This window comes from Ambystoma mexicanum, chromosome 12, assembly GCF_040938575.1.
Source record: "Ambystoma mexicanum isolate Mex_15411 chromosome 12, UKY_AmexF1_1, whole genome shotgun sequence".
Classification (NCBI taxonomy): Eukaryota; Metazoa; Chordata; class Amphibia; order Caudata; family Ambystomatidae; genus Ambystoma; species Ambystoma mexicanum.
The window spans coordinates 679912301-679925296 of NC_090936.1; the positions used below are offsets into that span (position 1 = coordinate 679912301).

The 12996-nt window shown below is 49.0% G+C and overlaps 1 protein-coding gene across 8 annotated transcripts in view; it reads left to right on the top strand.

Annotated features, from left to right (window-relative positions):
- The window catches only part of KIF21A (kinesin family member 21A), a 2335619-nt gene that overhangs the window by 1516400 nt on the left and 806223 nt on the right, over positions 1–12996 (top strand). For all 8 annotated transcript variants that reach the window (XM_069629214.1, XM_069629217.1, XM_069629219.1 and 5 more), the window contains one exon: positions 1132–1192. In XM_069629214.1, coding sequence (XP_069485315.1) covers positions 1132–1192 — 61 coding nt within the window. The remainder of the gene's footprint in view (positions 1–1131; positions 1193–12996) is intronic.

Below are 12996 nucleotides of genomic sequence, written 5' to 3' on the forward strand. Positions count from 1 at the left end.
TAAATAGTACTCGATAGGATAGCTTTGAGTACCATTTTCCAACAATCTCTGAATGGCATTTCATACTGATGTTATCCCATAGAGTGTTTTACCACCGCAACTCTTGCCAATGTTTAATGTTCCATTTTAGCTCAATCAGTCATATCCCATTTCACAAACTTTATTTTTGAGAATGCCAGACAGTGGTAGTGGCAAGGAACTCTACTTCTACCTGTGCTAATGTATGGCACCTGTTAGCGGAATGTAGAGACTTGTGGTGGTAGTGAGTATCCATCAGTGGTTCATATTTCTTTTTAGATGTACTGGCTGGTCTGGAGAGGAAGAAAAAACATGCTGGTGGCCAGCCTATAACGTTTTAGTAATGGCAGCATTTTCAATTTAGACAATCTTGTGTCAGGTCCAATGTTCAGGCAAATCAGTAATTGGGCCCTGCATTCCATTGCCATAAGTCAAGGGACAGACTAATTTGTCAGTAAATTGCACGAGCCAAATCATTCTGTTTGATGATCTTGAACGTTGAAGTCCGGCAATACATGTTTCTGTGCACTGATATGGGCGGACAAATAGGCATAAATAGCAAATGTGTAATATTGCTTTTCAACAAGAGGTTTAATATGGCCTATTCAGAGTTTGGGAATGTGAATACTATGTGCAGTTTAAAGTTGCTATCCCACTGTCATATGCCTTTGTGGCTAAAAACGGCAGCTTAATAGAGCTTTTAACTTCCATTCTTGGGTGCTCTTTTTGTGCATTTATGGGCCAAGTCTGCCAAAAAGAGTTGTATTTTTTTAGACTTGGAAAATGTTTTCTAATAAATAATGCAAAATGGAGTAAACCAATATGAATGCTCACCTGTGTGTTTCCCGGTTTGCTCTTGTTATCCTCTTAGTCACGAATGAATCTTTAAGGTCTCTGTAGTTGGAACATCCCCATAAACTAATTAGGAATGCCTTTGTGATGCGCAACATGTCCTTCCATTCTTTCTCTCCTAAGGAAGGAATTGGATTGGTACACACACACACACACACACACACGCACACGCACGCACGCCCGCCCGCCCGCCCGCCCCTGCACCGTTAATGTTAGTTTTAAGGATGATCATTCTGATGCACTGTACTTGGCCTTTTCTAGAGAACGCTGAGAATAGCACTGACGAAGATTCATCCCTACCCAGTCCTGGAACCGAAGGCAGGTAAGGGGATTGCTTAATTACCATTTGACCTGCATAAATACTGTTTGGCTGAAAAAAGTAAAGATGCTCTCTACAATCATATTTAAGTCATACATTACTGCTGTTTGAAGTATGTAGGCCCATGACTAAATCAGACCGGGTAAGTGCAAAATCATGGTAGAGACTAGGAACTTGTTTGGCAGATTTGACACACGCATTAAGACAGAAAGGCAACATTAGTGAAGGCTTTTTATGTGGCACTTTCTCAGACGGAGATTACGCTACCAACGAACAGGGATTCCCCATTTAAAAGAGATCTAGTTCTAATGGGTTCCTTCCTTGCTCAACTTACAATTATCCTCAAGGAATAAATCCGGTTCTATGTCATTGTGTCGAATATTAAAGGCCGCACCAAAGGAAGATTGGGTTTTCTTCGGCCAATTTAGGGCTGCCAATACTCGGACACATACATACTCCTACTTGGACACACCTTTTCCCCAGCACCCACTCACATGCAGACACACTCCTTCTCCCTAGCCCCCTCCCCACCACAAACACTGTCCCCTTTCATACCCACACGCACGCAAACACACACTTACCTGTAACTCGTCTTCCCCAGCCCATCTCGGTCAGCCTGTCAGACCCTGCGTGCTGCACTCATGTGCGGCAGAGGCGTGACAGTCTTGATTGAGGAAGACCGCTCTGAGTGTTCTCGGAGTGTTTTCAGAGCGGTCTTTCTAAACCCTTTTTAAAAATAGTTTTTATAAAAAGGTTTTTTGACCTAGAACGATAAAACCAGCTCGCAAAACATTTTCAGCCCTAGCGACTGCATTGTAGCACTGTGTTAGGGAGAATTCTCTGTGTAGGCTGAATTTCCTAACCTAGTGAGTCCCCCAGCAGCTTTGCTGGATTTTTGGGGTTTATTTTTTTCTCCTGCCAAGAGTGAGACACTCTTACCCTCACTCTTGGACATGATTTGAGTGTGTTCCTTTGACTCTAGATGTGTTTAAATGGGCTATGGGGTCTTTTACTCCATAGGGCTTCATGTGTTTTTGTGGGTTTATAGTCAAAATCTCGAAAAGTAAAATCTCGAAAACAAAAAGCACGAATTTAAAATCTCAAAAAAAAAATATCGATTTTTTTTTTTTCAATGCGTTTTTTTCCAAAATGGGGGGTTCCCCCCAAACCCTCTTTTTTCATTTTTTTTTATTTTACCCCTTTTGTTTACTTACCTGACCCCAAAAACACATATAAATAAATAAATAAAAAATTAGATATTTTTTTTTTTCGAGATTTTTGTTTCGTGCTTTTTGCAATTCGAGATTTTATTTTCGGTATTTTGACCGACCACCGTTTTTGTGATGTGTGTTACACAGCACCCTCAGTGCAGTAACACAGGGGTGTCATAGTGACCCCCCAGTATAGACTCCATACCCTGGGACTGACTACTGTCTCCCAGGGCATGTAAAGTCACCATTGACTTTACTAGTCTTGAATTCTGAACAGAACCAGTACAAACCATCATATTGTGTACGTACTGGCTAGGGCAATTCGATTGCCCTGGGGTCTGTTAGTCGAGGGGGCACGTCTCCATCCCCCCTGATCGAGTTTTGGCTGGTGACAGTGGATACTACTTTTTATATTCAACCGCGAATATTTCTCTATGGGATTTTCCCATTGTTCGAGGCTACTATCTTTATTTATTTACGATAGCCTCGAACATACCGCCGGTTTATTTAATTATTATTAATTCTCCGGTTGGTATTTTTTGCCAAAAATCGGTTCTAAAATGGCGTTTGTGTTCTCTTCTGTAACTCCAACCCAAGTCGAGCCCTTTGTTCCACTTTTTGGCGGGCTTCTCCACAGAAGCCCTCCAAAGTGGTGCCACTCTGTCTGGGGTACTTAGGAGGGGTGGAGGGGGATTTAGGCACCCTGGACTGAGTTGCCTAGGCAACTCAAGTCGCACTCCGTCCTGATTGGCCCAAGAGGTGAGCCGGCCGGCTCACCACTTAGCATGTTTGAGTGACAGCTAGGCTGAGTGAATGGGGGTTTTCTGCATAAAAGCAGGGCTTTGGAGACTGGAACTTCAGAAGTCGCCACAGGACCTAAGAATCCGACCAGGGAGAAGCTGAGCCGACCTGCCATGACGACACCACTGGTGGAGCCCTGCTGGACCGTCTCACCACTTTTCCCAACGATAGAAGAGATCTCCCGCCAGAGAGTCTTCTTCCTTTGACTGGTGGGGATAACCAGTTTCACCGTCTTTTCGCCTTCCCGACGCATCTCGTGGCCGCCTTGCCTGTGCCAAGCACCCCAGCAACCGGAATACCACGTTGTACCACGACCGCAAAATAAAGGGTAATACCTTTAACCGGAAAACTCCGCGGCTGGTTTCTTCCCTGGCAGTGCAACGACCTTCATCTTTCCTCCAAGAAATCCCATAGGAAAATATTTGCGGTTGAATATAAATAGTAGTATCCACTGCCACCAGCCAAAACTCGATCAGGGGGGACGGAGATGTGCCCCCTCGACTAACAGACCCTGGGGCAATCGAATTGCCCCAGCCAGTACGTCCACAATATGATGGTTTGTACTGGTTCTGTTCAGAATTTAAGACTAGTAAAGTGAATGGTGACTTTACATGCCCTGGGAGACAGTAGTCAGTCCCAGGGTATGGAGTCTATACTGGGGGGTCACTATGACACCCCTGTGTGCACTGAGGGTGCTGTGTAACAGACATCACAAAAACACATGAAGCCCTATGGAGTAAAAGACCCCATAGCCCATTAAACACATCTAGATTCAAAGAAACACACTCAAATCATGCCCAAGAGTGAGGGTAAAAGAGTCTCACTCTTGGCAGGAGAATAAAATAAACCCCAAAAATCCAGCAAAGCTGCTGGGGGACTCTCTAGGTTAGGAAATTCAGCCTAAACAGAGAATTCTCCCTAACAGTGCCTATTGTGTATACTTTGCATAATGCCTAACTCTTCTTGACGGAAGTCTGACTGCTCAGCCACAGCTGCCAGGTAAATCTGGGTGGTGCAGACTGCTACCAAGTGGGTTTATTGCTAACACCTGTAGTCCTAAATCTTTTGTAGTGTTCCCAAAGGGAACTGCACAGGTTTCTGCCTAACACACTGCTTCTGCTCCGTTTGGCGACATTGGCATCCATGCCTCGAAATGTGAATTTATGGATGAATGGGTGGATATATGGAGTTGGGGTGCTTAATGACCTTGGGTCATTTTTTCCATATACTGTGTACACTCCTCGCTGGAACGCCACTGCCTTTTTTGTGACTCTAATCGCTCCTTGAAGGTGTTCAAACTATCCAAATACTTTGGTAAGTAGATGCTGGATCCACACCAGCGCTCTATTTGGTACCTGGGCCCAGATCACAGCGGAAAGAAATTAGTTTTCTTGTAAGTCAGTGCACCTCAAGACTATTAGGGAGATTGCCGCCAAAGTCTTCACTGCCCTTTGCAAGCTCTGTAAAAACTCTGACCACATTCCTGCCTCTACCGGATTCTTCTACTTTTAAAGGACTGGTGAATATTTGGTTCCTTTCTGGAGGAGTCTGAAAAGAGAGGCACAATCTGTTTCCTTCCCCACGCACATCTTTCTTCAAACATCACTCCTACTCTCAGTGGCACTTTATTATCTCTCTGGAGCGGGAGATGGAGGCATTATGACACCAGTGGCTGCTTCAGGTGCCATTCCTTATTGTTTCCTCTATACTGGGACAGTGGAAAGAGTTCAGGCGGAATGTGTTCAATGCATTTGCTGAGGCTTTGGTGCTTGCAACTTTGGTGCTAGAACAAGAGCCTGATGCGCCACCATTGGCCAATCGCCCCAATTCTATGAGCTTGGTCCAGTGCAAGCAATACTGTACACTGTGCAGCTCTGCCTCCTGGCAATGTAACCCTTGAACTGGGTGACTGGATGCTTGGTTCGGCCCATCTCTGTGCTGAATCTTCTCTAGAAGAGTCAGAGATGTCTCCAGAAGTCAATGCCTGACCACATTAGGCCTCATTTTTAATGACAGGGGGACACATTGGCATTGGTGTTGCTAGAAGAATGTGAACTTGGGACTTCCCTGAAGATTTGTTTTAACAGGATATTGAGGGCGGAGGCGTGACTGGAACCCAGGCAGTGAAGCAGTGAGACTACAGAGCTCCCATCAAGGTCCTGAACAGATCCTGTGTTTGGCGGCTGTGGGCAATTCTGATCATAAGCAGACACAGCAACCTGTGTGGGAAGGTAACGCCCTGCGGTGGAAAGGTGTCCCATCTTGAATCGGACTGCTGAACTTGAGCAGAGCGCTGTTGAAACATTGACCCTCTGCGTAGGAAGATGGCCTCTGTGGCTGCACTGCGGTAGAGAAGAGGAGTAGGGGCGGAGGCGCGACCACACCGCATGAGCATGCACTGGCTAGCCTGATACTGGGGTCGGTTCGGGACGCCAGCCGACTGAACCGAGATAGATTGCAGCAGGGCTGTGAAATGTATTGTGCTCCAGAACACACGCGGACCGAACCCCGTGCAAATGGACTGCTGCAAGGCAAAATCGTCCAGGAAGGCGCGTGCAGATGGGAGCAGCGTGGCCGACTGAGTGATGGCTGCCGCGTATGTTTTGGTGAAGGCATTGGTTATGGTACAGAGAGAAGCTGACTGACTGCCCAGTGTGTGAGGATCAGCTAGGGCTTGCAGCAGTGACAAGGTGGCCCGCACTGAAAGTAAGATTAGCTTTCCAAAAGTGGGCATAGCGGGGGCACAGGAAGGCACTGCTGCGTTAAGAACCCGGAGGAAACCAGACTGGGTCCGACTACCCTGAGCTGCTTTGTAGAGATTGTCTTTTCTGTGATCCGGCCCAGTGGAGCCCCTGCTGGGATCAGGAAAACGGCAACCGGGCTGAGGGACTGGGCACCCGGAGCTGAAGCACTTACACGCCCCCTTGCGCTGGTGCTGCCAAGGGAGGCAAGAAGATCCGAGTGGCGGTTGAAGCCACACCGCACTGTTGGCTGGCAACATGGCTCCCGAGCACACCTGCTTCACAAACGCTGTGAAAGGTAGGAATTAAACCCAGCTGCACTGATCAATTTGATGCTACGCACAAGCCCCCTGGAGACATTTTGGTGGAGTGAGTGATTTGGGCAGCACACGGACCTTACAGAACTCGAGCCCCTGGTGAGGGCAGGCTTCTGGTCAATGGATGGCACTGGATGGTGATAGCTACTGGCACGGATGTTGTGACCTTGAATGCGAGATAAGGTGTGCACATGGATGAAGCAGCCTGCACTACACAGGCAATATTAGAGACTGGGGCCACTGAAGGCGGGTTTGGCTGAGAGTAAGGCTGCGCTGCTGAAGAGATGGCAGTTGCTAGAACATAGGGATTCCAGGAATTGGGTGCTCAACGCTGGCACTAGATCGTGGAGAGGCGGACTCACTAATGCTGGTACCTGGTGGCACATTGGAAAACCGGCATTAGGTGTCTGCGACTTGCTACACAGACCCCTCCTAGCACTGCACCTGAAGATCAGTGAAGGGTTTGTGGTAAAGAAGATTCTGGCACCCACTGCCAAGCTGTTATGCAACCCAATTTTAGAAGTTTGGTCTAGTACACCGGTGGGGGTGGGGGGCTGCTCCCTGTGCTGGATAGGGTGCCTGCTCTGGTGGTTCTGGGGGTGCACCTGACGACTCCTTGGAACTGCGCTGTGGACTGCCTCTGCCAGACTGTTACAGGGATTTCTGGGGGAAGGGCGTGGTTAGCTGAACAAGCGTATCATAGCACAGAAACTAACGCTGGGACTTTGGCCACTGGCTGCTTCACTTTTACATGAATAGGTCCCTCACCAAAGGCAAATCCATAATTATGGACCCGTTCAATAACGCAGGCAGGCCCAGAGATCAGCTGCAGAGTACGTCTGCATCACAGACAGAGTCAGGTACTCCTGGCACGGGTACCCAGGACGATTTGGTGCTAGCCACAATTGCTTCACTAAGATCCTTATTGGAAACAAGAATAGATGAGGGTAAGGTAGATGTGCAGCTGCTGCTGCAGGACGTCCCTAATCTGGCTGAAAGGGTCACGTCTGCTGAGACAGAGCTGAAGGAAACACAGGAGTCCACGAAGGACCTGGAAACCCGGGTCAAGGAGCTGGAGAGAAGGAACACTGCTCGAACTACTATCTGAGGATGCGGAAGGGAGGGCCCGACGGAACAATGTCAGGTTGCTCGGGCTCCCAGAAGGCCTTCAGGGCTCGAACCCCTCCCAATATGTAGAGAACTTATTACTGCAGGAAATTGGCACCGGGAACCTATCGCAACGATTTTGTGGTTGAGCGTGCACACCACTTGCTGCAGAAGAGGCCTCCACCGCGGTCACACTGTAGACCAGTTATCGTGAAGATTTTAAACTTTCAAGACAGAGAGGTGATCCTGAAAAACTCAAGGGAAGGTGGTGAGATCCAGCGCGACAACTCCAAAATTGCCATTTATCCAGGTTATACACAGACAGTCCAGACGACCAGGAATTAGTTTGTACCAATCAAAGCGAGACCTAGGCACCTAAATGTTAAATATATGCTTATGTATCCTGACAGGCTCAAAATAATCTACAAGGGCAGAGCACACTTCCTCGAAACCCCAGCGGCGGCCAACATGTGGCTGGAGCATAATAGTTTAGATAGCAGGGAAGAATCCATCACATGATACAGTGGGTGTTAACATTGAGGCGGGTTGGCTTCACTGAAGAGATGGTGCACTTGGGCTTCGGATGGCTGGCCTTCTGCTGAATCCCATGTGCCTTATGAGGCCTACGTCCGTCAGAAAAAAACATTTTCGCCAATGATGGGGGCAATGTTCGATCACCTACCACTGGTCTTACTGGTCTGTCCCGCGCATAAGCTGGTGTTGGCCTGTTGCGAACACCCATTACTCGACACACAATGGCCTAGGTAGGCCCAAGTGGTACGGGTGCACCTGAGCACTGCACACAGTGTGCAGTAGCTGGGCAAATGTGTATTGTTTGGTTTATTATGCTGTTGGTTACATGTTCTCCATGCATTTGGGTACACATGACACACATGAAGAACCTCTGGCTAGGATGGAGGGGGGGACTGGGCAGCGAAGGGGGACCGACGACTTGGGGTCAGCCACGGAAAGTTGGTGGGGGGTGGCTGTCTGGGTGCGCAGAATAGGTCGTAGACATATGCATGATGACCCCCATTAAAGTACTGACATGGAATGTGCGGGGGCTGGTCACCTTTTTGCGTAGGAATCATGTAAAATCTTTCCTAAATCGAAAAAAGGGTGTCCATTGCCCTGCTACAGGAGACCCACCTGACAGCTGAAGAACTAGAGAGAGTCAGAGAACATTTGGGGGGAGCGGGGATACAGGGTGGCACGCTCTAAATATGCTACAGGTTATTTACATGGATAAATGATTCTGTACCGTTCCAGCTGCTGGAGATGGATGCGGATAGGGATGGGAGGTACCTCATCCTAAGGGGTTACATAGACCATATTGAGGTGTGCATAGTTAATTCTTACTTCCCAAATCATGGTTTCTGATGTTTGTTAATCTGCTTAGAATCACATGCTGTGCATAGTCCGACATCCAGTGGTCACTGCGGAGTATTGCATTTTGTTTTTCGTAGTCGAAAAGGGGACGTCGACAAGGCGTGTCTGTAACACTATCACTATAGTGACGTGCGGTGTACCGACAATCCCTCACGCGTCGAGGTCCCTCAGATTGTTTTTTTCCGCCCAGATATTGGTCGCCTTTACGCGGAGCTCCTCAGGAGACATTGCAAATTCATTTACTCGACCTTCGGTCCTTATTTATTAATATCTATTTACATAAGATCCCTCCCTCGACGTAGCTGCAAAGCCGTTACTCCGGCGAGTAAGAACTTCGACGGCGGGGACAAGACGGAGGAGATCCTTCGGCGCTGCCAAACACGTAGCCTGGCCTCGCCGGCCAAAAGACAGTAGGGAGAGTGGGGTCAAGGGACATTTCTTGTTTCTCTCTGAGAATGCCTTTCCTTTTCCCCTCCCTTTCCCTCGGGGTTGTTATCACAATGAAATATTTCCTCAGCTATGGAGAGGACACCCTTTAGGTTTTACCCGCGTTGCAAGGGCAAGTTCACCTGGAAAGACAAGCATAAACGGTGTAACCGTTGCTTGCCCCTCGACCAAAAGGAAGACGGCTGCGCGTCTTGTCAGCTTCTTAAGCCTAAGACTTCAAAGGACCGCAGGGTCAAAAGGTGGACGGTCTATGCCATGTCGAGGTCCGATTCCTCACCCGCCGCCGCCGAAAGTGACGAGGAATGTGATAACCCGAAATCCGTTCCGTTCGCGCTCCTCGTCATCTGTCCCCGGCCCCGACAAGCTCGGCTCACGCCCTGCTTATGGGGATGAACACCCCAGCGACACTGACGCACACAAAAAACACTCCCATAAACACATAACCCACGGCTCTTCTTCGTCAAAGACGAAGAAACCATAGGCGCCAACAGAGACGCAGGTTCCACCGGCGTCCTCCTCAGACCGTAAGAGTCTTAAGCCCCCCCCAGCAGCCGCAGATGCGACCAGCGACTGGGCTTCCCCCAGATAAGGGCGCTACCCCCAAACCGCCAGACGAAGCGCTCCGTCAGAGAGCGCCCGTCGCCGTAGAACGCGCAACGCCCGTAACGTCAATATCAGAGCCCTCCACAGACAGATTAGCCATCAAGAGCCTGGCGAGGATCGTTTGCGCCGATAGCCAGAGCCGGGCGGCGAAAGATACGCCGAATACCGCTTAGAAGGCCAGAGAAACGCCGAAAAGGCTGGAAGGAAGGCAGGAACTGCCCCCTTCATCTAAAGGGACTCCTAGCCTGACAGAAGGCTTTTCTTCGACGTTATGGGAGAGGTCAAAGCGTTTTCAGGCCAGAAACCCTATTTTGTCCCCCCCAGACCGCTCAGGGGTACCTTATGAGACCCTGGAGAGACTCCAGTTCTGTATGGAGAAGATGGAGAGGTTTATGGAGACTCAAAACCTACCACCACCCAAGAGGGCAAGAGAGGGACCTCAGGTGGACCCCAGGGCTAAATTCCCTAGGCTGTTTAATCCCTCCCAAGTGGATGTAGATTTATATGACCTCACTGAAGAGGACCCCCACTTTCGGGAGGAGGACAAATTTTTAGGCAACAAAGAGGAACAAAACCTAGAGGAGGGTTTTGAAGAAAATCCAGATATAGGTTGGGGGGGCTTTGTAGAAGACCCAGAGGAAGGTGCTTCACAGCCCTGGCAGTCCCCATCAGCGTTTTCGGACCCTCATGTACTAAACCTGTCCCCTCCAGAGGACTCGCCTAATAGGAACACTTCACCTATAGACGATCAACCTACATTTAATGCACTACTACGCAAGGCAGCAGCGCATTTTTGAAATAGACACTTGGGAGATTTCTCCCGACATTGTCTTTGTGGAGAAGTTAATCAAGGAGAAACCCACTATCAGCCAAACCATTCCCCTCCTCGCCTCAGTAAGGAGACGAATTATCCCTTCACTATCTACACCCGCGTTGGTCAGAGTGGTCCACCCGAGGATAGAAAAACTATTCAGTCCCTCTCCTTCAGACCCGTTGTATGTCAGGGGCGACTCTGTACCAGACTACCTAGTGGTGACAAATACAAGGAAGCGAAGCACCACCAGATAAAGAGGGTAAAAAATGGTATGCCCTGGGGAAGAGGATCACAGCCTCCGCTGCCTTTTCTGCAAGGATTGCAAACAACAACTCCTTGCTAGCAAGTTACGCAGATGCACAATGGAGCAAGCTATGTAAGGATGCAGAGGAGGTACCAGAACCCCTACGTACACGGCTTCTGGCCACGATTACTGAAGGGACCCTAGTCAACCAAAGCATTGTGAAAAACACTCTGGATGCTGCAGAAATGGCTGGCCGTTCCCTAGTCCAAGGAATACTCCTCAAACGCCATGTCTGGCTGCGTAATTGGGGGTTTAAAGCTGAAACACAAGCATCTCTAATCAACAAGCCTATAGAAGATGCCAACCTCTTTGGAAAGGCGGTTGATGAGGCACTAGAAACGGCAAAGAAAGAGTTTGACACCATCAAAACCCTAGACCAGATTTCTAGGCTTCCTAACAAAAGTGGCTATGGCAATAGGCGCTTTTTCTGAGGCCAACGCCAGCAGCAAAATCAGCAGCAGCAATACTCTGTAAACAACTGGTCCGCTAACCAAGGCACCAGTGGGCAATACAACCAGAGAGGACAACGCTGTGGCAAAGGGAGAGGTCGGGGTTCCACCCCTAGAGGTTCCCAAGCCACCAACACCAAATGACTCAAAGATTCGGGTCCCCTCCCATGCATCGCCGGTCGGAGGCCGGTTAACATCCGTTCTTCCAGCATGGGAGGGAATAACATCAGACTGCTGGGTACTATCAACCATGGCCCGCGGCTACTGTATAGAATTCAACAGTTCCCCAACGTACAGACCCCCAAGGGGACGACGCATGACACCAGAACACCTCGCCATCCTTCTACAAGAAGTGGACCAGCTACTGGAAAAAGGAGCTATAGAGGTGGTGCCTCTATCTCAGGTAATGGAAGGTATTTATTCAGTGTACTTCCTTGTACCCGAAACGGACTTAACCATGCGCCCTGCATTAGATCTGCGCCCAGCAAACAAATTTGTCAAGCCTCAAAAGTTTTGTATGGTGACCTCACAGAAAGTGATCCCCCTGCTATCACAAGGAGATTACATGACAACACTGGACATGAAAGATGCATACTTTCATATTTTAATGTTGCCAGCGCACAGAAAATACCTCAGGTTCATTATAGAGGGCAAACACTACCAGTTCAGAGTGCTACCCTTCGGGATAGCATCAGCACCGAGGGTATTCACGAAAGTACTGGCAGTGGCAGTTGCCCACCTGCGCAGGTTGTCCATCCCAGTATACCCTTACCTCGACGATTGGCTCATAACAGGGGATTCTTACGAAACATGCTTCTCAAATACCCAAAAGACTGTAGAACTTTTGTTCCAACTGGGCTTCTCCATCAGCGAGAAGAAGTCCAGCCTAGTCAAACAATTCCTAGGGGCTCTAATTCGAACAAAGGACGGCCTTGTCTTCCCCTCCAACGAGAGAGTCCAAAACATGCTGTTTCAGATCCCTCAATATGTAGCAGGTCGAGAGGTGACGGTACGCAAAGCAATGCGCTTGCTAGGAATCATGGCGTCATGTATTTATTTGGTACCCTACGCGCGCCTGCGCATGCGCCCAATGCAAGAGTGGCTCAACAGCCAGTGGTGTCAGGCCAGCAGACAATGGGACGATCTAGTGGCGGTCTCGCAGGCCTTGGTTCTCTCGCTACGGTGGTGGTTGAAGGAAAACCTGGTAATAGGAAAACCATTCGCCACCCCGGCAGTGGAAGCCACTCTAGCCACAGACGCATCCTTCACAGGATGGGGGGCTCACCTATCCCATCAGACTGCTCACGGCGTTTGGACTCCGAGCGTAGCATCCAAGCACATAAACTTACTGGAGCGACTGGCTGTGTTCAAGGCACTAAAGCCTCTCAGGCACACCTACAAGGGAAGACAGTGATGGTCCTCACGGACAGCACCACAGCCATTTACTACCCCAACCAACAAGGGGGCACTCACTCTCCAGGACTGTCCAAGCTATCCCAGAACATCTGGAAGTGGGTTCCAAACACAACATGTTCCTAGTGTCACAACATGTACCAGGGGAACTCAATCTAGCAGACAAACTAAGCAGAGACTTCCCTCTGCCCTCAGAGTACGAATGGCGTTT